This window comes from Chiloscyllium plagiosum, unplaced genomic scaffold, assembly GCF_037043375.1.
Source record: "Chiloscyllium plagiosum isolate Xiang-an unplaced genomic scaffold, Cpla_swu_hap1 HiC_scaffold_25, whole genome shotgun sequence".
NCBI classification, from domain to species: Eukaryota; Metazoa; Chordata; class Chondrichthyes; order Orectolobiformes; family Hemiscylliidae; genus Chiloscyllium; species Chiloscyllium plagiosum.
Window position 1 is genome coordinate 26,297,358 of NW_028270163.1, and position 23,773 is coordinate 26,321,130.

The window sequence follows — 23,773 nt, forward strand, 5'->3', positions numbered from 1 at the left end:
TCTACAACCATGACTTGCTCTGTATTAAACCAAGCCACAAAATCTTAGGGCTGAATCTTTCATATTTTGACTAAGTGTCAATTTTATCAAATCTCATTGAGAGTTTCTTTCTATGGCGCTTAGTGAAATTTCTTGCCATATCATTCTAAATTCACCTCATTAATTACCTATCTTACCCCTACAGTGTTTGATGCTAACCCGCTTCAATCACTCTCTGCACTGGTGTCGGAGTCTGCCCTTGACTTATAGTGCTGGGACCCCCTGATTGGAGACTGTCTCCCTGTGACTGAGAACTGCTGTCAACCTTGACATGCTTATGGGCTTTGTGCTGGTGTTAAAAAAGAAAGGTAAGACTGAGTACTGTGAGCCTGGTATCTTTGACTGAAGGGGAAAAGCACAAAAAAGTGGGGGAAGGCAAGGCAGGGATGTTAAAGTGCGTGTGCACTAACATAGCAAATGACTAGCCCTGATATGTCAGTGCACTGTGTGCTGTCCCTGCACACAAAGTTTCCTTGCAGCAGCATTACAACTCTGGTTGCTGGTGCACCCCAAGCTGCAACTCTGAAGTGCAGAAATGTCCTGAAATTGATCGGAGAGGTGCCATAAGAGGCTGGCAGGTGTGGGATGCCAGCTTTTGTGGAACAGCAATACATGCGACTGCTGTCCTCAAGCATACCCTGAGAAAGTGTTGTTGGATGTCCAAGATGGCAACCTGGACGTGAAAGCAGCGAGCTAAGAAGGGATAGAGGGTGCACACACAAGACAAAAGGGAGAGAACACTGGAACTGGAGTTGCCAGGTATCTGCTCAGACATTCATGTTGGGAACTGTCAAAGTCTGGTTTTGGTGGTATAGAATAGGAAGGTAAATATTAATGAGGTGATATGCAGTAATAATGAAGCTATTAACAAGTAATGTTCCCATTAACTAGCATCTCACAGCTTGCCAGCAAGAATCGCGTTTTGAAACCTGGAACTTGGTTGCTCCCAACATTGAGTTCTCAAGCGATTCTTCCAGATTTCTTACTATAGCTCATATCATTCACTCCACTAAATGGCTCTGTCCATAGTTACTTTTTGTGAAGACTCACATCTAGAGTGTGAGCTGCTCAATAGACAATGGAAAGGTTTGTAATTTGATTCCCTTACTGTAAGACTAGAATTAGTCCCATACTGAGTCAGAAAAACAAATTACCTGTATTTAGTTGTGCTAATCAGACTTTCATATTTCATCTGAAATTTCTCCCAAGTCAAATACTAGTGCTCCTTATAAAATACTTATGTCTGTATAAATGAAGCAAAGAGACATTCAAGTTCTTATAGTGCTCCCAAACTACTAGAGTTTGTTATTGGTTGAACCAATGAACTGAAACATTCTCACTGGTAACAGATTGCAGTAGTAATTGGCTTTATAGGTCAGAAACAAGTTCCCTCATTAGAATTGCAATTTAGGTGCCCTTGTTGGCTTGCCTATTAACAAATTCACCAACAGACCTAATTGCATATTGTTTATTAAGCAAGTAACGAAAATATTTTTGCTCATTATATGAATGTCTTCTTTACAACTTTTGCATTTACACTGAATTCATATGAATTAATAAGGAAGCCCTGGAACCACAGTTGTGAAATGATGCATTTAATCATTGAAGCTTAAACTATGCTCTCACACCATTGAAATATCATAGAATGCTGACCATGTTGCTAAATTAAACTCCACCTCAGCAATTACTGAAATAAATCAGAACCTTTCTTGTGACAAGATGTCTCTTGATAAAAACAGCCCATCTAAGTCTGAGCATCTTACAATTAAAACTTAAGTATGCCCCAATAACCCAAAGATCCTTTAATACAATATGAATGGTCATTTCTGTTCTTATTAAATATTACTTCATTACACTACCTTTGGATTGAATTCAATAAATAAATGTGATAAAGAAGTTGGTTGTGCAGTGACACGAACATGTGAAATACTCTAAGGTTATGGGATAGTCTTTTTTGAAAACTTGTTACTAGAATGTGGGCATATTTGGCTATACCTGCATTTAATGCCCATCCCAATTCCTTAGAGTGTAAGCGGTTTTCTTGAACCACTGCAGTCTTTTAGATGTGGGAACACCTACAAAGCTTTTCAGAAAGAAGTTCCAGGGTTTTGACCTGGTGACAATGAAGGAATGCAAATATAGTTCAAGTCAGAATGATGTGTTAGCTATGGAAATCACAGCTCAATAATACCATATCAGACATTTAAAAAAAGTGTACATTTTTCAAAAGGTGCAAAAGAATCAAAATACTTTGAGAATACAAAAAGCATCAACTGTACTTTATGTTTGTTATTATAATACTGCAACAGAGGGCCGAATTGAATCAGCCTTTCCACTTCTGTATTTGTAACACGGTAAAATTAAAACCTTTAAAGACTCTCAAAATTAACCTCAATGGTTCCTAAAGGATAATAAATCTCAGACTGTAAATAATCAATACCAGACACTGGTTTGCATCTTAAACAAGAGACTCAGTCTTTTATTAACAACACAATAACTTCAGTAGAGCAAAACTAAACAGCAATGTAATGTACTAAAACCCAAATTTTTTGTTTCCAGCCCCATTCACACAAAAGAATGACAGACAAAACAAACAGCTAAGGGACAAAAAATAAAATACAACAAAACTGGCCAGATTATTTCAGTACTTTTCATGGTGTGTTGTCCCATAGGCATAGATGACGGTTTCTAGGTTGATTTTCTGAAGATGTCATACAGGGTCATATTTACAGATCACTTAGATAAAGGCAGTAAAAACACATGCTGAGGAATGGAAAGAAAAATGTACAAGATAGTGCTGCTACATAATGCTCTCATGACCTTTCAACTTTTACAATAATGTAAAATAGATTTTACAATAGCTTCTTCAAAGATATTTTTCCACATAAAAGTGTACTATTTCCCATTAAAGAATATCATATTCTTACAAGAGAACACAAAACATACTGCAGAAATTTAAGATTCCCAATATTATACTCAGACTCAGACTGATTCTTGATGAAGGGCTTATGCCCGAAACGTCAATTCTGCTGCTCCTCGGATGCTGCCTGACCGGCTGTGTTTTTCCAGCACCACACTCGCGACTCTGATCTCCAGCATCTGCAGTCCTCACTTTCTCCTACTTAGGTAAATGCACCAATGTTTATAACTCTATTTTCTATTGAGTTTCTATTGACTTGCTCATTAGAGGTGAGGTAGGAAGTTTTCAAATCTTCGTGCTTTAGCATCAACAATCAGATTTCTTCTCACAGAAATACAGTCCAAAATATAATTCAAACTATGACCACTCCCTAACAGACTCACCATCTCCTCTAGAGGTTCCAATTATCATTCAACATCTGCCATCTGCTTAAGCATAAGGTCTTTTCCAGACTCGCTGGAACCAATTCCCAGGTACCAACCTTGTTAATAGCCAACGTCTGCTGTCTGTTTAAACAGAATGCTCTTCCCTGGTGACAAAGCGTCTACAGAAACTTTTAATCAGGAACCAACCTGCAATTAACTTCCAGACCTAACCTCACAAATAAACAAAATCTTGTTTGGTCTGTTTTCTCCTTTTAGTTCAAGCTGTGACCCAGAGTCCAAAAGGCATCTTTAGCTCACGTTCCTAGTTCACAACTCCCAAACAAATTGATAAAAGTAGAAAACAAAAATAAAAACAAAATAGCGAGGGATCTAAAAGGTATACATATCAAAACTGATCTTACTTGACAGATAAAAATTTCACATTCAAAAGGTCAATGATGTTCATTTAAGACAACCAGGAGAGCTTTTCCTTGCTTTTATCATTCCTATTCCTTTAGCATATGGTAAAACGTTAAAAATCAAGTCAATGCAAATATTTTTAAATCATTTACACTGTTCAGTACTTGCCATAATATGAATTAGCCTAAAGTTCCTGAGTTCATTATGGGTATTTCTTTCAGTGGCTCTTTAAAAGACAGACAATTTCTGTCAGTCCTTACTGAAATGTTATGCACTGTCTGAAATTTGAGTTAAAAATCACACAACACCAGGTTATAGTCCAACAGGTTTATGTGAAAGCACTAGCTTTCGGAGCGCTGCTTCTTCATGAGGCAGCTATCTAGTGCTCCAAAAGCTAGTGCTTCCAAATAATCCTGATGGTCTATAACCTGGTGGTTGTGTGATTTTTAACTTTGTTCACCCCATTCCAACACTGGCATCTCCACATCATGAAATTTCTAAAAGAGACATTTCTAAATGAGAAATGTTGGTGTGTCCTCACAAGCTAAGTAACCACTACATTTTTTAAGAAGTAAACTTCAAACTGTTCAGTGCAAGTAATAAATGTTAAGGTACTTTCTCAGAAGATTCAGTAATTGATGTTGGGACCTAGCTTTGGGCCATGAATTGCCCAAAGATGTTTATTGATTAAACATCTGCCATTATTTACTGTGGGAAAATGACAATGCACTATAAGTTACAATTTTGACTTTATATATGGATTCCAATTCTTGCAACTGATCTTTTATATTTCTTTTCCCATCCTTGCATGTTGCTATCTTGTTATTTTTGAGTGCTCGTACAATTGATCCATCTCGAATTATGTGTCTATCCAGTTCACCTTGGATAAGAGGTTCAAGAGAATGAATGAAATCATTTTAAGTAATGGACATCTGCAGGTCACAAATCAATGCAGCCTGATACTGTACTCCATTAGAAATTAGTTTATTAGCCGTTTTCTTCAAATCTTTGCTCCATTCCTCATGGAGACTGTAAGAAAGCAATAACTCTAAGGATATATTCCTTTCTGCACCATATGTAAGAAAGTCATAAGCCCCTTCTTTAAAACTGTTTTAGGTTTTATTACAATTAGTATGCAGGAAAACCTTTTCCACCAGTATACAACTCAGTTTAAAAAATGTTATTCTTTAAAGAGAACTAGATGCAATGCCGTCAAATTTATTTCTCATGCAAAGCTACAATGTAATTAAAAATCATGAATCATTCAATATCAAAAGTACATTGAAATAGAAACATGTTAAAGTGGTACTAAAAAGATAATGCATAACAGCATGAAAAACAATTTTTATAGTAGTGCACAATTAAAAATTATGAAAGTAGATACATTAATTTAACTTCAATTTGCACAGAACCATAAAATATTTAATATATTCAATCTTCAAGTCTTTTATACTTACACCTTTGGGGAACAGAATTTCTCCTAAATTACTTAAATTCAAATTCAAGAAATAAAGGCACAGAATTTTGATTAATTCCTCAAGGGGGTTCTTGAGAAACATAAGAACAGTATGGACATTACGGAGGTGTATTTTTATGAAATTCAAAGCAGATATCGTCAAAATTCATCACTGACTGTCTGAACCTTTAAGCCAAAGGTGAAATTCTAAACCAATACTGTTGTATGTCAACAAAGTGTGCTGTAGATTAGTTTGCATAAGGATATTTCCATCGCAGAATAGCTCCATCTGAACTCACACTGATAATGTGTTTCGCGGATGGAGAGATCTTAATACGGTTGATGGTTCCACTGTGACCTATTCCAATATGTGTAACTTCACCTTCATTGTATCCCCAAAATTTAATCAATTTATCTTCACCTCCTGATTTACAAAACAAAATTCAAGTATATAAAATGCTATACACTAGAAGCCAAATGTTTTTCAACAGAGTCATGATCCATACTTGTAGCGAGAATTTATTTTAGTTTAACAAACTCTACAAAAAACATCGGATTACTAGTTCCCCATATTTATACAACCAATTTTCACACAAATAACCCTTAATTAATTTATCGACCATTGACTTCCTTGTTCCACTTAGTCTTGGGCTTCATTTCAGATCTTTGGTTGATGAGATTCCATTTCTTAAAATTAAATCAACGTACAAGGTATCAGCTTCCATTCTGTCTGATTCTCAACCCAAAGTATTTAAAGGATCCAAGCGCCTGACTTCCAATTTTAAGTCCGTTTCTGAGAAAACTTCAAATTCACTGCTCATACCATAAAAATTATCTATGTGCATCGTAAAAATTCCTGAAAGCTCCCCCTACTTGAAAGAAAATGTCTAGGGCTATCATTTAGGCCGTATACAGATTTAACTTCCAGAATGTAGACACTGCAAGGGGAATGAGGATTCTTTGAACAGGAGGAATTACTTTGCTCTTGAGATGAGTTCCCTACAGAAATGCAGCTTCAATATCAATTGACATACGCTCTCAAGCATTTGTTGCTAACACAGCCAAGAACATTTTCAAACTTACTTTTCCTGCCATCAGTGAATCTACTATTATACCTTTGTTCCTTGGTTCTTGTTTAAAATATTGTATCACTAGCTTTGCTTTAACCTTATAAGTCCCATCAGAAAACACCTTTTCCATGTATTTCTACCTAAGCTTTGGGCTGGTTGACCTCTATTCAGCACTTCTCTGTAAGCCCCAATTCACTCCAACTTTGTAATTCTTGTTGTTTGGCATCTTTCATTAACTTGCATTCTAGTTTGTTCATGGACACCAAAGCTTCCTGATGAAATGGAGTTCTGCTCCTAATGGTATTCCTCATTTGACCTATACATTTGACCTCCTATCCGGACTGTTCCTGTTTAACCTTCTTTCTCTGAATATGATTCCTTTTAATAGTGTGTGATCTAGTTCTAGGGGCATATGCACTCCCAGACCCATTGTGTGAGCTTATACTACATTTTCTTACCTTCCCATGTGGTAATTCATCCTCCTACCCTTCTTCCTATACATTTAAGTTTTTATATTTTCTAGTGGATTCCCCGCTGTACTTATAATACTCTCAATTATCCAACTGAGTAGTCATTCTGGTAAATACTTGAACTTAGTACCAACTTTTGGGATTTGCCCTTTGAAACCAATGGCCTTACATTGATCAACATAACTGATTTGTGCATTAACAGACATACTGTCAGCTATGGCAGTTTGTTCTTCACAGGTGTGTAACATTTGGGTATGAGGGTTACCCAGCTTCTTGTTTTTTATATAAGCCCTTCATAATCTTTCCTTCAGAAATTTCTAATCCATTGCAAACTACCTTGAAAGGTTTACACAAACAATTTGGTTCCACCACTATACAATTATTACTCCTTCATCTTTATTAATAACTTGCCAGGGCCTCTTCATTCTTTAAGCCTATTTCTCAAACAGTAAAGTATGTCTCCATGATTGCAACTGATTTCTAAAGGCCTTACTTTATTCCTTAAGGCTCACGGAAGTCATTCTGAAACTTTGGCTTTAATTTAATCTTTCTGCCTGCATGCAGTGCATCCAAATATTCCAAAAAAAAGTAGAACTAATTGTAGCCCCTTCCTAAACTGAGGGAGTCAGTGGGGGGAGAATGAATGAGCATTATTGTTATTAATGGAACTGTAGGATTCCTACTAAAAAGTAACTGATAAGAACTATATCCTTCAACCATTTGCAATGAATTCTTAGCTTGACTAGCCCACATTACTGCAGGTGATAATTTACACTTTGGCTTTTCTGCTCAAAATTTATGAATCATTTCATCAATGAAAAGTCCTTAGTTGGTAGGATTAGGGAAAACCCTAAGGCTTTCTATAGATATGTCTGGAATAAAAGAATGACTAGGGTAGGAATAGGTCCTGTCAAGGGTAGTAGTGGGAAGTTGCCTGTGGAGGCTGAAGAGATTGGGGAGACACTGAATGAATATTTTTTGTCAGCATTCACTCAGGAACAGGACATTGTTGCCGATGTGAATATTGAGTCACAATTAATTAGAATGGACGGCTTTGAGGTATAGGGAAGAGGTGTTGGAAATTCTGGAAAGGGTGAAAATAGATAAGTCCCCTGGGCCTGATGGCATTTATCCTAGGATTCTCTGGGAAGCAAGGGAGGAGATTGCAGAGCCATTGGCCTTGATTTTTATGTCCTTGTTGTCTACAGGAATAATGCCAGAAGACTGTAGGATAGCAAATGTGGTTCCCTTGCTCAAGAAGGGGAGTAGGGATAACCCTAGTAACTATAGGCCGGTGAGTCTCACTTCTGTTGTGGGCAAAGTCTTAGAGAGAATTGTAAGGGATAGGATTTATGAACATCTGGATAGGAATAATGTGATCAAGGATAGTCAGCATGGTTTTGTGAAGGGCAGGTCGTGCCTCACAAATTTTATTGAATTCTTTGAGAAGGTGACAAAGGAGGTAGACGAGGGTAAAGCGGTAGATGTGGTGTATATGGATTTTAGTAAGGCATTTGATAAGGTTCCCCATGGTAGGCTACTGCAAAAAATATGGAGGTATGGCATTGAGGGTGTGTTGGAGGCTTGGATTAGGAATTGGCTGGCTGGAAGAAGACAGAGGGTAGTAGTTGATGGTAAAGGTTCATCTTGGAGTGCAGTTACTAGCGGTGTTCCGCAAGGATCTGTTTTGGGACCATTGCTGTTTGTCATTTTTATAAATGACCTGGAGGAGGGGTTAGAAGGTTGGGTGAGCAAGTTTGCGGATGATACAAAAGTCGGTGGAGTTATTGACAGTGAGGAAGGATGTGTCAAGTTACAGCGGGATATAGATAAGTTGCAGAACTGGGCAGAAAGGTGGCAAATGGAGTTCAATGTAGGTAAGTGTGAGGTGATTCACTTTGGTAAGAGTAACAAAAAGATGGGGTACTGGGCTAATGGTCGGATACTTGGTAGTGTGGATGAGCAGAGGGATCTTGGTGTCCATGTACACAGATCTCTGAAAGTTGCCACCCAGGTAAATAGTGCGGTGAAGAAGGCATATGGCGTACTGGCTTTTATTGGTAGAGGAATTGAGTTCCGGAGCCCTGAGGTCATGTTGCAGTTGTATAAGACTCTGGTGCGGCCGCATCTGGAGTATTGTGTGCAGTTTTGGTCGCCATACTATAGGAAGGATGTGGAGGCACTGGAACGGATGCAGAGGAGGTTTACCAGGATGTTGCCTGGTATGGTAGGAAGATCGTATGAGGAAAGGCTGAGGCACTTGGGGCTGTTTTCATTGGAGAAAAGAAGGTTTGGGGTGACTTGATAGAGGTGTACAAGATGATTAGGGGTTTAGATAGGGTTGACCATGAGAACCTTTTTCCACATATGGAGTCAGCTATTACGAGGGGGCATAGCTTTAAATTAAGGGGTGGTAGGTATAGGACAGATGTTAGGGGTAGATTCTTTACTCAGCGAGTCGTGAGTTCATGGAATGCCCTTGCAGTAGCAGTGGTGGACTCTCCCTCTTTATGGGCATTTAAACAGGCTTTGGATAGGCATATGGAGGATAGTGGACTAGTGTAGGTTACGTGGGCTTGGATCGGCGCAACATCGAGGGCCAAAGGGCTGTACTGCGCTGTATTTTTCTATGTTCTATGTAATTGTTCCACTGTTTCTTTATATACCCAGTGTATTCTGCTGTTATATTTATAACTATTATGTTCACATTCACCCACATCACTATTTGATTATAGCAAATTCCCTCCACTATCAGTGAGAAATTTTGCTGTTGGTTCAAGTCCAATTCTAGCCACATTTTCGTTACCATATCTAAGATTATTTTCTTATCTTTGTTATGTATTATTGTTAACTGACAAAATATGGCTGCCAAATCCACAATATGTAACATTTCTTTATTTCATGCCTTTAAATCTATGGCTACTACCTCATTGAAATCTCTTGGAAAGGTCAGATTTATTAACGGCTTGGATGGTGCTGTTCAGTATTTCTTACAATTCTCACATCTACCACTTACCTCTATGAGCTTATTGTACTCCCCCATCCTTTATTAAACTTATTTATTCCTTTGGAGGACAGATAAGCAAATTGCCAATGTAATTTTTACATTGATTATGACTATTTAACAAGATGTCATTCCCAAATCTGAAACTAGTGGAACTCTTAAATTCTTTAGCTTTGTCGTGATTCTTATTACCTAGACTTGATAGCAATTTAGCCAGTCTATTCCACACACTGAAATGTGTATCCACTGTTTAAAACTACACAATTGTAAGACTCTGCAATCAATGAGGTGAAATTCTTGTGACCAATACAATGCTTTCTGTTTGATCCATATCTCAATCTTCTTCCTCCAAATCTTCTATTTCACGTTTAAGTTCAAGTGCTCTATGATACCACATGGAACAGTTCATGGCACAATGGTGCTTCGAACCATACCTGAAGCTTTGAATGACTACACTCAGCTTGATCAGGGTTCACAGTCTTACTGTAAATCCCAAATATTGTTCCACTTCTCAAAATTAAATCAATACATTCCTGTCCTTATTATTCTTAATTACAGCTCTCTTTTCATACTGTTGCATGTGATTTGTAACTAGATGGCCTCAAGAATTTGTTAATGTTGTGTCCATTTTCTATGATATCACTGATTGCCACCTTTGTACTATGAAACAATACTGGAAAGGAATGTTTTCCTAGGAATTTTTTAAAAAGTGCTTCCAATATTTGCCAAATCTAACTCTCATCAAAAGTAGAAGTCTGTTCAGACTTGATACTTTGGCACAGTCCAATAGCTTAATTGCCAAGGCAATTACATAAATTTCAGTTGGAAATTCCCTCGTTGTACAGACTATAGATTCCCAGTACTTATGTTTCCTGAGGTACTATCCTCATTTTCTCTAAAATTTATCAAGTCTGACCACACTTCATAAACAGCCAATAAATCATATTATTATTAACTTTAATGGATACAATTTAACAATGTTCAAATTATCAGGGTCAAATTCTGAAAATAAAATCTTGCTTCTTATCCTGCTTCTACCACATACTGTTTCCTCTTTGGTAAAGAAATCACTTAGGTCCACATAGTTACTACAATCTTCCACTGTTCATGAAGCTCACTTTCAGAAAACAGGATGGGTAATCGTACATCAAAACTTTACATTTTGGCTCAACCATCCTCTGCTACCATTATTATACACTAGCAGATAAATTTTTTTTATAGATATTTTTATTGAAAAAAAAATGTTTTTAAAGATTTGTTTTACAAAATTACAAAAGTAATACGAGCAAGTATAAACACCAATATAAGATTAAATAAATAAGAAAAAAAAAATTAAATAATAACGGAGACGACAAACAAAAAGTGAAAAACCCAACTAACTAACTACTGATCTATCCTACAAACAACCAAAACATAAAATAGGATATCATATATTACTAGCAATAAACAACAAAATAATTAAATAACTAATTACATGCTCAAAATAGATTTACATCAAGTCATAATGAAACCCGTATTTATACAGGATTCCTCCTCCCGCGGGCCCCCAGACCAGCCAGAACCACGACCTCAGCCCTGGACAATATGGCCGAAATAGTTGTGTCGATATAGTTCAAAAAGGGCTGCCATGTTTTATAGAATAATTCAGTTTTTTGGTGCACCATATTTGTAAAGGAAGTCAAGGGGGAATATATTCCATGATTAACCTGTGCCAGTTTGAAAGTCCTGGAGGGCCTTCAGCTGCCCAATTCACTAGAATATTTTTCCTTGCACAAAAGGAGAGAATGGAAAATAGTTTGCTCCTGTGCACATTCAGGGAGGGAAAGTCTGAAAAGTCCAAAAGTTGAGTCACTGGATCCAATCTAATCTCCATACCCAAGATCTCTGTCAAGGTATTCGCTATTCTGTCCCAATACCTGCGGATCTTATGGCATGAGATAAATATTTTTAACAGAGTCCAAGTCTACATTTCTAATGGGAGCTTTATTTCTGTTAACTTATTTCTCTTTTATATCCAGAAGGGTTATCACTCACAACTAAACGGATTTCTTTTCCATCACCAAATCACCCACGGCTTTTTTGCTTCCTTCCAGGAAATTACCAGTTTGAATACTTTACGTGCAAAGCTCAGTAAGGACGATGTAAACCATTAAAGGTGAGGGAGAGGTAAAAAGAGGGGGAAGGGGCTAAATCAAAATTGAATTGGAAGGGGAGATAAGGTACTACATCCCCTGCAGTGCCCACTTCTCTTGAAAGGCATTGCAAAGGAACCACACTCCTTACAACTCACACCCCAGTGATTAAATATGGGGTGCTAGTAATCAATGAATTAACACCAAATTGGCGCCTATTTAATATATCTATCTCCTGTTGCCTTATTCCACTCGGGTCAGGTAACCCTTTAGACCTTCTTACATGACAACACAAAATATGATACAGAATGAAAATTATACTTGTACTGTGATAACAATTTACAAAGCGTACACTGTATTAGCAGATTCAAATGAGCATTATTTAGAGTAATTTAGCTGAGCATTACTAAGTAGAACTGCTTATTCATCTTGGACCTAAGTTTTCCCATTGTTGGACCATCTGGTCTGTTTCGGGGACACTTTAATACTCTTTCAGCAGCATGCTACTTGTACAATAATTAGATTAGAATATACATTGTAATAATCACAGTAATGCAACTCCAAACTGTGCCACTGAGTAGCAAATATATTTGGAATTCCCTGGATGAGAGTTTCAGTTTTCATTCATGCTATCAGTGAATGTGCAGAGCAAAGATTAGCTGCCTTCAAACAAGGTGGAAGCTAAAAATAGAATGGTGAATCATCTTGGCTGTTCTTTTATATCTATCAAAGCAGGTGCCAAAGCAGGTAGGCACAAGCCTGGGTATATGACATCTGTTTGTACTTCTAAACAGACAGTGATACTCTATGGACTTGGAGAAGGATGACCAAATGAAGGATTCTTTAAAATGAAAGACAATCAAGTGCAAATGTGTATGTACTATTTCTTTTAAAATAATGTAATTTAAATAAAACATTACAAGTTGGCCTCCATTTGTAAGAATCAATACAGAATTATGATGGTTAGGTTTTAAGAACACTCAAATTTTATGGTGGTTAGGTTGACAAAAATATTAGTACTAAGCCATCCTTACTCCACTGAAATAGACAGCAACTTCTGACATCCCTACCTGCATAGAATATGACAGAAATGCAGAAGTTGCTGTGAGTAATTTTATACCATTCCAGAATAGTGCTGTTGTAGGAAACCCACTTCCTCAACCATAATTAATGAGAAATCTTTGAAAGGACTTCTATTCTTATGCGGTTAATTTTTCTCTAAAACTCCTTGAAAACATTATCTTGATGATTAAGCTGTAAAGTTTTATAGAGTTGTAGGAACAGCAGTTTTATTTCAACAAAGATTCTGAATTGAAGGCTTTTCCTAGTTACTTTGTTATGATCCAGCTGCTATTAGTACTGGATAAGTCAGATTTCAGACCGATATAGTAGTGATATAGTCGTCTTATACCGAAATGCAAGTATGCAATGCAATAGATTTGGTTTTGACAATAAAACAGAAGCTTATTGCACAAAATAAATTAGAATCAAACGAACTATTTTCTATAACAAAACTTGAAAGATTTCAAAACACGCAGAAAAATAAAATCCCATCTACCCTAACATCATTACTTTACAATATGCAAAGATTCTGCTTTCTATCACATCCACAGATTTAACTTAACTGTTTGCACAAATTCCTGGTCCTAAAAACTTATTTCCTTTTCCTTGCTTGTTCACCCAACTGGCCTTAGGCTTTGTAAGCTTCACTCTTTTTCAGGGTTCAAACAAACATTTCTGGTCTGGAATTTCCAAAACGACTGAAGTAAACAATTTCTGAACCATTCTGAATGACTCCTTTCTACAAGAGAAACTGTTTTAGTCTAACCCCAGGCTGGTCTTCTGATAATTGAAATAAAAGCTGTCCAAATGCATAGAAATTTCCTCAGCAAAACAAGAAAATAATTCTTGATTCTTCTAAACCAAAGGCCAGCTAATCTCTATTAATATTTATTCTTTCTAATTGTAAAACACTTACACTACAAACACACATTATCACTCCAGTAGGACTGCAGTCACTTGCTCTCTGACACATACTGGTTTAAAATCATGTCTCCAGAAAGAATAACAAGTTAACTGCAAAACATCTCATACACATAACAAAACCCACTGCTGCTAGGTAAGTCCAGACTCTACAGTAAATGCTATTAGTGTGAAGGCATGAAGGGCACAGTGAGTGCATTCTGGACATAAAAGACAAGGAAGGGCCATTGAGGTAGAATAGGGGACATGAAAGAGTGGGAATATTTAAACTTATCTTTCATAAGATTCTCAAGGCCAGACTTTAGGTTATGACTGTTTGGAGGGGCTGTGAGCCACAAGTCATGCAGAAACTGGCCTGACTCCACAAATAGATTGTGCAGACGTATAAGATGCCTACCTCTGAAAGAGAGCCATCCCAGACTGGAGTTAAGGGGGGGGGTCTCGTTACCTGCACTCTTATCCTACATAGCAAAAACAGCCAATGCCGGGCAAAGGAAACAGCTCCCACCTGCTATTTTTAAATGATTCTGAAGTCAGCTCAATTCTGCAAAAATTTGTATCGAAGACTTTAACGTCAGGCAGCCCATTTTTACTTCCGATTGGTTTGAAATCTTGGACCTTCTTCCAAGTAAATGAACTGGACACATCACCAGCCCCTGCCCTCTCCCTCAACCTCAGCCACTTTTAATGAGAACAATCAAGTCAGCAGTTTATTGTTGAGTAAATTTCAGAGCAAGTTTAATCCCTTCACTATTCCTTGGTAACTTAAAAAGAACAGTCCCAAAACATAACAATATTGTAAAATATCCAATCTTAACAAACTATATAAAAATGCCTTGTCGCTCTTTGAATGCAATGAGAGTCCCTTAAGAAAATAGTTTATTTAAATGTTGTGGCTCTGTGCAGCTGCTAAAGCACTCACATTTAAATATTCTTCCTCATAGATTCCAAAACAGTGCAACTTACTCTGTATAATGTTTCTACATGAATTTGATATTTTCTTATCAATTAATTCCTGCTGTTGGTATTACTATAGCAAGTAGTTTGAACTGATATCATGTGTATGCTGTATACCACACAGCTTGATAAACAGTTCAATTGCAGACCAGAAAGCAATTTGTTCAATAGAATGAAAAAGATTTCTATCTGTAAGGATGTTAAGTAGCTTTTGTGTAAAATAAACAAGATTAAATACGTTGAAGCAAACCTAAAGCATTGTGGAAAATCCATGGACAGATTGCTTATCACAACACAAGTGAAACATGAACAATTTATACATAATAAAAACATATGAAATAGGAGCAGATTAGATCATTTATCCCCTGCAGTCTGTGATGCAGTTCAGTAAGATTGTGACTGATCTGACTGTGCCCTTAGATCCATTTTCCTGCTTACAACCATAACCCTAAACTAGATGATGAAAAGTCTGTTGAACTCCAACTTATCATGTATTCAATCATGCAGCCTCTACTCTCTCTGCAGAAGATAAAGCGACAAACTAACAACATTTTGAGAGAACAACTTCTTATTCAGCTCATTTTTTAATGAGAAATCCTTTAATTTAAACTGTGCCTTAAGTTGTAACTTGCCCCACCAGGAGAAACATCCTCCCAACATCTACTTTAACCTTGCTCCTCAGAATCTTATATGTTTCAATAAGATTGCCTCTCATATTCTAAACTTCAGTGACTATAGGGTCAATCTGGTCAACCTTTCCTTAGAAGTAAACCCTTTCATCCAGGTATGATTTAGCATAGTGAATTTCTATGAACTTATCCCTTTATATTTTCCTCATTAAATGAGGAAACATAAATTGCACAAAAGATTCAAAGTTTGGTTGGATCAATGTCTTCTGCAATTACTTGCTTTACCTGCTAAACTTTGAGATTCTTGTACAAGGGCACTCAGATACTTGGTACAACACACTCCTTCCTTTTGAATAATATTCTGCCTTTCTATTTTCTCTGTCAATTTGAACAATCACATGTTCTTCCATACTGCATAAAATCTGTCAATATTTTGTCCATTCACTTAATGTAATTATATCACTTTTCAGGCTCCATATTCCCCTTTCAACTTGCTTTCCTACCTATTTTATCTTATCAGTAAATTTGGCTACAGCATATATCCTTGTCATTAATAAAGGTAATGAATAGCTAGGGGTTCAACTAAAATCTGTGGCATTCCACTAGTTACAGTTTTCCATGTTGAAAGTGACTTATTTCTCCTGTTTCCTGTTAGTCAGCTAATCCTAACCCATGCTAATATATGACATCAAATACGATGAAGTCCAATCTTTTGCAGTAATCTTGTCTGTGGTACCTTATCAAATACCTTTTGGAAAATCCAAATATCCTACTGGTTCTCCTCTATCTGTTCTGTTTGCTACACACTTGAAAGAACTCCAATAAAATTTGTCAAACATAATTTCCCTTTGTCTTTGCTGATTGCATTCTGAATTTCTGTCCTGCTACTAACTCCTTCATAATGAATAGCATATTTTCAATGACAGATGGTAGAGTAACTGGCCCATTGCTTTGAGTCCCTTCTTAGTTCACTCATGGTGTTACATTTGTAATTTTCCAAACTGTCAGCATTTAATGCCATTAGCCTTTGCTCTAGTTATCATGATTGTTCTAATCCACTTACTTCTTTAGGTTTGTCAATTCTCCACTACTCTTTGGATGCTTTTCATCTCTCCTACTCTTGAGAAATATCAAACTACCTGCCATTTTCTTATTCATTCTCCATTCTCATTCTCTAAGGGTCCAATGCTTTTCCTTTTGAAGCTCAAGAAGCTTTTATTATCTATTTTTATATTTTAGCGTGCTTTTTCCATACATTCTATATTTTCCCTCTTCGTTATGTTTTTGCTGTCCTTTTTGCTGGTTTCAAGAATACATCTAATCTTCTGGCCAATCATTAATCTTCACAGTTTTAGATGCTTTTCCTTTCAATTTGGTATTATCATTTACACAGATTATTTCTCATTAGAATACAGAGTAACCTCGATTATCTGAATATCGATTATCCGAATTTCGGATTATCTGAAGATGATCTCAAGGTCCCGCAAAAACATTACATCAAAGTAGTAAGTGTATTCAATTTACCTGTACTGAAGAACATGTGAAAACGCTGACAAAAACAAAGAAACACAAGCAGCTCAAGCACCAACAACTAGATGTTTTTTAGGTAAGGGTTGTTACACAACCATTTGCAAAAGTAAGTGTTTTACATTACTGTACAGGTATTCCCGTCACTTTACCGGGCCGTTCATTAAAAAAAAAGGCCGAGAAGGTAAACACATGCGCAAGGCAATGCTTCCCTCTTTCTATCACGAGGCTGCATTCCTGGAAACTGATAAATGCTCTTGCAATTGTAGAAACTGTTTGGGAACTTGTTTAATGCTGTCTGCATCACTCCTTGGTTCTGGAATAGAATGGTGCTGGAAAAGCACAGCAGTTTGGGTAGCATCCGAGGAGTAGGAAAATCGATGCTTCGGGCAAAAGCCCTTCATCAGGAATAGAGGCAGAGTGCCTGCAGGGTGGAGAGATAAATGAGAGGAGGGTGGGGGTGGGGTGAAAGTAGCATAGATACAATAGGTGAATGGGGGTGGGGATGGAGGTGATAGGTCAGAGAGGAGGGTGGAGGAAGGTAGCAAAGAGTACAATGGGTGAATGGGGTGGGATGAAGATGATAGGTCAGAGAGGAGGATGGAGTGGATAGGTGGAAAGGGAGATAGGCAGGTAGGACAAGTCATGAGGACAGTGCTGAGCTGGAAGTTTGGAACTGGGGTGAGGTGGGGGAAGGGGAAATGAGGAAACTGGTGAAGTCCACATTAATGCCCTGGGGTTGAAGTGTTCCGAGGCGGAAAATGAGGCGTTCTTCCTCCAGGGAGCGGCGGTGGAGGAGGCCCAGGACCTCCATTTCCTCGGCTGAGTGGGAGGGGGAGTTGAAATGTTGGGCCACAGGGCGGTGTGGTATATTGGTGCGGGTGTCCCAGAGATGTTCCGTAAAGCGCTCTGCTAGGAGGTGTGCAGTCTCCCCAATGTAGAGGAGACCGCACTTCAATAAATAATTCGAGATCACACTAATTGTAGAGAATTAAGATTTCCAGCCAAATCATCACTTGAGACTTTTCTTACCTGTAACAAAGATACTACCATCGGTTGTAATGTCCATTCCATTCACAGAACCAGATAAGGATCCATCCAGTTCTCTGATAGCTGATCCATCATATACTTCCCAATAACCGATCTGAAATAAATAGTTGTAATGTACTTCCATTGCTGAAATGAAAAGCAATTTCAAGCCGATAAAAACTATCAATTCAGTATAGTTGTACTTTAAACCGGAAATAATTCCTCACCATACATATGGAAAGGCATTTTTCCACAAATCAGGAATTGTTTTACTATCTTCTCTACCAGTTCTCCCGATAACAGTCATTTGTTTAACATTATGACAGGAATGACCACCTCTTAGGCCATGAAAACAAGTTACTTCCTAAAATCATGGCCAGAATGGTTGCAATGCAGAAGTCGATTTAATCGCTCAACTAATCCCAGGTAATGAATTACAGTAAAGGTAATTACCAGATAAAAGCAAGAGAAACAAGAATGAATTACTGGTAGAAAATTTTATTTATACATACCGGGACAAAAATGTAACACGTCAAAGATTCATTGAAATCCTGCAAACTCACACTGTTCAACATCATAATAGCCTGGTATAATGGCACACTTAAAATGAAACATTTATTAAATTCTGAATGTGTAAGCATCTTGAACTTTCCTGCCAAATACTTCTGTTTCCCTCCCATTTACTCTCGTATGTAATGAACCTCAACAATATTAACAAATTTGTCAAAGAATTAAAGATACATGTAGCTAATATATCTCCCTATTTGTTCAGACATTGTGGCACAATTAATATGACTAACTTTTTAACTATATTAACTTTTGGATGTATAGTGAAAAAAGTGCGATAAGTACTGATAGACTTAGCACCAGTCTGAATGAATCAATGAATCAAAACGTGCTGTAGTAAACCAAGTGGGCTAAGTAGTGTTGTGAATGAATTAATGAATGAATGAATAGAGATGCAATATAGTAAACAAAAGGTGATGAGTAGAGTTACTGGCATGAATGAATGCGATTTTGTTTAAGTGGGTTAATGGGAACATACTGCTTCCTTTGTAAGAGGTTTATAATGTGATATAATAGGGTGGACTTTTATGTGAGATATATGGAAAATACAAGATTTTTTGACCAAAAATATGGGTTGACATTTACGTGAGAGCGACCTTTACATGAGTATTTACAGTAGGAACTCTTTCTCTAACAACAATGTGGATGTACCTACACCATGTGGATGGCAGTAATTGATGACTGCCTTCTCAAAGGTCATTAGGAATGCTCAAATAAATATATAAGGTGAACTAATGAAAAAAAAATTATGCTCCTGCAAATCTGGTTTTGTGTGTATCCTCTGGGATGGCATGGTGGCTCAGTGGTTAGCACTGCTGCCTCACAGTGCCACGGACCTGGGTTCAATTCAACGTAGGGGTGACTGTGTGGAGTTTACACACTCTCCCAGTGTCTGCCTGGGTTTCCTCCAGGTGTCCTGGTTTCCTCCCACAGACCAAAGATGTGCAGGTGAGTTGGATTGGCCACTTAGTATCCAGGGATGTGTAGGTTAGATGGATTAACCATGGGAAATGAAGGATTAAGAGATACGGTGAGGGGATGGGTCTGGTGGGATGCTCTTTGGTGGGTCAGTGTGGACTTGACGGACTGAATAGCCTGCTTTCATGCTGTAGGGATTCTAGGAGTCTCATATAGAAAATTTAATTGCTCCTCCCTTGACCACAGTGTCTGCAGCTGCTTAGGTCATAACCTCCATTTCTAAACCCCTCTGTCTTGCTAATTTTTTTTCATCTGTAAAACCATAAAACATACAGGCAGAAATTAGGATATTCAGTCCATTGAGTCTGTTCCACCATTCAATCATGACTGACAAGTTTCTCAACCTCATTCTCCCGCCTTCCACCGTAACCCTTGAAACTGAAGAACGTATCTATCTCAGTCTTGAATATACTCAATGATCTGGCCTCCACAGCCTTCTGTGGCAATAAATTCCATAGATTCACCACTCTCTGGCTGAAGAAATTTCTCCTCATCTTCGTTCTAAAAGGTCTCCCCTTTAATCTAAGGCTCATTTAAGAATTTTGACCAAGTTTCTGATATTCTGTCCTAATAATTCTTTCTGTGGTTCAGTGTCAAAGTTTGATAACTCTCCTGTGAAGTGCCTTGGGATATTTTACTATGCTAATGGGCATATGCAATGCAAGTTGTTGTAGTATACAGTTGCCAAGGGATATTCAATTTTCTTCTAAGTCAAAGCAGTTCAATTGGTTTTGGTTTGATGCACAAAATTAATTGGTTTCAAAGCTTCTAATTATGCAGTCCAATTCCATGTGAATACTTATTAAATATAACTCCATACTAATAGCAATAAATGTATAATAGTTCAATAGTATTTAGCAACAGCTATCAAACCCACGTTTTCAAAACTCTCAAACACAGGATTCAAGTTAAAAAAAAAATTCAATCAGCAACCACCTGACACCAATTTTTGAAAATCACACAATAACAAACTACATTTTAATTTGCATTTCTGTTCAGTTATAAAAGATAAAAGATATGACCTCTAAGTCATATGTAAACTTTCAGATAAAGGAACTCTCTGGCAATGCTAAACGATCTACAGAGTTACAGGTAAGCTACTTCCTCGAAAGCATGGTGAAAGTTATGCAAATCTAGCTGAAGAGAACTTATACGGACATTGCCATAGAAGTTCATGTGACTGCCAGAATGGAAAAAGCAGAATAAAAGATTGTAACCAGTGGAATTTGTCGGAAATTTGGGTCGTGGATTGAAGAAATGTGGGTTAAAAAAAAAATCATCCTTTACAGGGAGGTTTAGATATTGAATTAATTAGCTGAAGGCTTTTTCTTTCTCAGTTCTGAGGAAGGGTCATTGGACTAGAAACTTGAACTCTGATTTCTATTCACAGCAATTTCTGCTTTCGTTTCAACTTACAGCATCTGCAGTTCTTTTGGCTTTCTCTATTTTTTTTTTAAAATAAAGGCCTGTATTGATACTTTCCATTTTACTGTCTTAACAATATTTTCATTTCTACACACAGAAATGAACACAGTCAAGAGAATTTTTTTTTGAAGAGGTGGGCCTGTAAATTCAAGGAGAAGAACCTGCAGACCCTCCTGATACAGATATAGACCAGGTCAGACTGCATCTTGGAGTACAGAAGAACAAAACAGCTGTGCCATTTACCAAGTCCAGCAGCACCTTGGAGAGTGAAATAAAGTTAACATTTCAAGTCCGATATGACACTCTTCAAATAAAAGCAAAATACTGAGGCTGCGGAAATCTGAAATAAAAACAGAAAGTGTTGGAGACACTCAGGAGGTCTGCAGTGTTTGCAAAGAGAAAACAGAGTTATCATTTTGAGTCTAATATGAATGTTTTTCAGCAGTGTAGTCAGCCAGTCTTGAGGACAGTGGCAAGACCAATGAATGCCATTTGCAGCACCCACTGCCAGAGTAGTGGTGCAAAATATTCAGTGATCCAAATATGCCAACAAGCCAATAAACATTACTAGACAAAAAAAAATCAAAATTTCCATGATGTTTCTAGGAATATAGCAACAAAGTTTGAGCCTCTTCTAAATCTCAAACTTTAAGTGCCTCATCATTGTGTAGCTTGCTTCAGTGATAAATGTAGCAGAGGGGTGGTCACTAACTGGGATGGCAGCGGAATTGGCTGGATATTGTCAGATGCACTGATTCTGGAATATGAAAATGCTAATACAAGACTGCAACCAAAGCAATTTAGGCTTTACAAACTGCACTCAGAACAGGTGTTGAGATTTAACCACGCAGCACCATTCCATTTGAACAAATCCCTGTTCAGACAATGTTATATCCAGCTTCTCCTCTGCCTCTACATTACCCCTCTTGCACCCTCCATAATAAACAACGGACAAACCCCAGGACTATATTTATCTTAGAACTCAGACCAATTTTGACAAGCGGCCCCTAGACATGAGTGACCACTGTCTTGGTAGCTCCCTGACTGATGTTATGTAGTTCCCATGACAGCTGGTGCTGGTGCTGACACAGCTGGATCCACAATTGCCCACACCTCAGATCTCAGTTGGACAGACCCCAGATCATGACTGCCCCAAGCGGATGACTGACAATGGCTAAGGTCCTGGACCATGTGCAGACTGTACCCATGACACCAGGGCACCTGGACAGACAGCATGCCCCACCATCCCCCAACCCCACCCACCAACCTCGACTGGAGTGAGGACTAGCCACCAGCCACTTTCCATTTAGTTGAATAAATGTGAAGGATTCTTGCCACTTACGCAGCTGAAACATAATGTAGGTGTTAGATTGTTGATTAAAATACCTCTGTACTTCCACCTCACATATAGGATCCCAAATGACAAGCATGATATAAGCAGACTCAGTGTGCTTCTGTGCAAAAAAGCATCAGTAGAGCAGTACTGACAGCCTCTGTCTTTGGCTAATGTGCCAACATACAAATGAATATGGGATGGCAAGGCAGACAAAGCAAAGCATGGATGTTGCAAAGTGTGCAGGTAAGAACTGAATAAGTGAGTGAAAAGAGAGCAAGTGAGCAGCCCTGAGATGGAGCCTGGGCTAGGTTCCTGTCCCTCCAGCAGCCTTTCAATGCTGGTTACCAGTGCTCATTCCAATAAAATTCTGTACATCCTAAGCAACCTGTAAGAGTTCAGGAGAGGTGAAATGTTGGCCACAAGAGGTTGACAAAAATTAGGTTCTTATGTTCAAGTGGTGTTAGGATGCACCCAGTCAGAAGAGCAATCACACTGAGGCTCTGTGTGGCTGGTGGCCATGGCTCATGCCATGAATTGCAGTTTGGTACAGAGCATCATGGAGGCTCCTCAAAAGAGAGGAGTGAACTGAGTCCGCCAGGTGTGCACTCTGATTTCCTCAGCAAGGATTCCTGATGTTTAGCTTGGTCAGTGAGAGTTTGCTAAAATAGGAAACTGAATATTAATGAAGTGATTTGAGTTGATACAGCATTTAACAAGCTGAATGCCACTTAATTAGCAATTCACTGCTGCACAATGAGAAACTCATCTCACTGTTTAGCAAACGAATAAATGATGCAGCAAGTTGCTCCCAATGTGGAAACAGACCTTGCCAGACTTCTCACCTTATTCTGTCACAAATCTTGTTATCGACAACATTAGTCAGACTCAGAAAGGATTCTGCCCCATATGATCAGGGAATTAAATCTAAATGTTAGTGTCAGACCTTTCAGCAGTGATGATAGGAAACACGCCTACATGCAAACTGTGGTATAAGTGTGAAATTTTCTTTTGGAAATTGAATTTACATAAACCGTAGATTTTAGTTTGTTATTGATAGCTTTTTGTTAACCTGAATAATTAAGGAATGTAGGGAAAATAGCAGTTAAATAAAATTAGCTAACAGATTAGCCATGATATCAGTAAGTGATGGGACAAATTCAGTAGATAGCCTATTCTTGTTCTTATCAGTGGAGAGCTGCTTCAGTGGCTGGTTGTAGAGATTTTTGTCTTGATGGCACTGAGCATAGTACTACTACAAAATAGTCCAAGGCTACAACTGAAGGAAGACACAAACAGAAAATTACCAATACCCCTATGCCACATAGTTTCTGTATTAATCAATATTAGCCTAGGAGGAAACATGTGTAAACTGATCTTCTGCACTGTGGGCAGAGTCATCATGTAAGCTGAGGATTTTCAGTATCTCAGAAGCATCACAAATGTTTGAAGTATTTCACCATAACAGA

At 37.9% G+C, this 23,773-nt stretch overlaps 1 protein-coding gene and 1 long non-coding RNA gene across 2 annotated transcripts in view; one reads left to right on the forward strand and one right to left on the reverse strand.

Annotated features, from left to right (window-relative positions):
• The first annotated feature begins 191 nt into the window (after positions 1-191).
• On the forward strand, positions 192-21,337 carry LOC148145304 (uncharacterized). Its single transcript, XR_015761455.1, has 2 exons — positions 192-347; positions 21,069-21,337. It is a non-coding gene; the product is annotated as an uncharacterized LOC148145304 (long non-coding RNA).
• cfap52 (cilia and flagella associated protein 52) overlaps positions 4,190-23,773 on the reverse strand; it is an 86,467-nt gene continuing 66,883 nt past the window's right edge. The window contains exons 13-14 of the mRNA XM_043714591.2: positions 18,005-18,116; positions 4,190-5,624 (exon numbers count right to left, since the gene is read on the reverse strand). Coding sequence (XP_043570526.2) covers positions 5,449-5,624; positions 18,005-18,116 — 288 coding nt within the window. The 3' untranslated portion in view covers positions 4,190-5,448. The remainder of the gene's footprint in view (positions 5,625-18,004; positions 18,117-23,773) is intronic.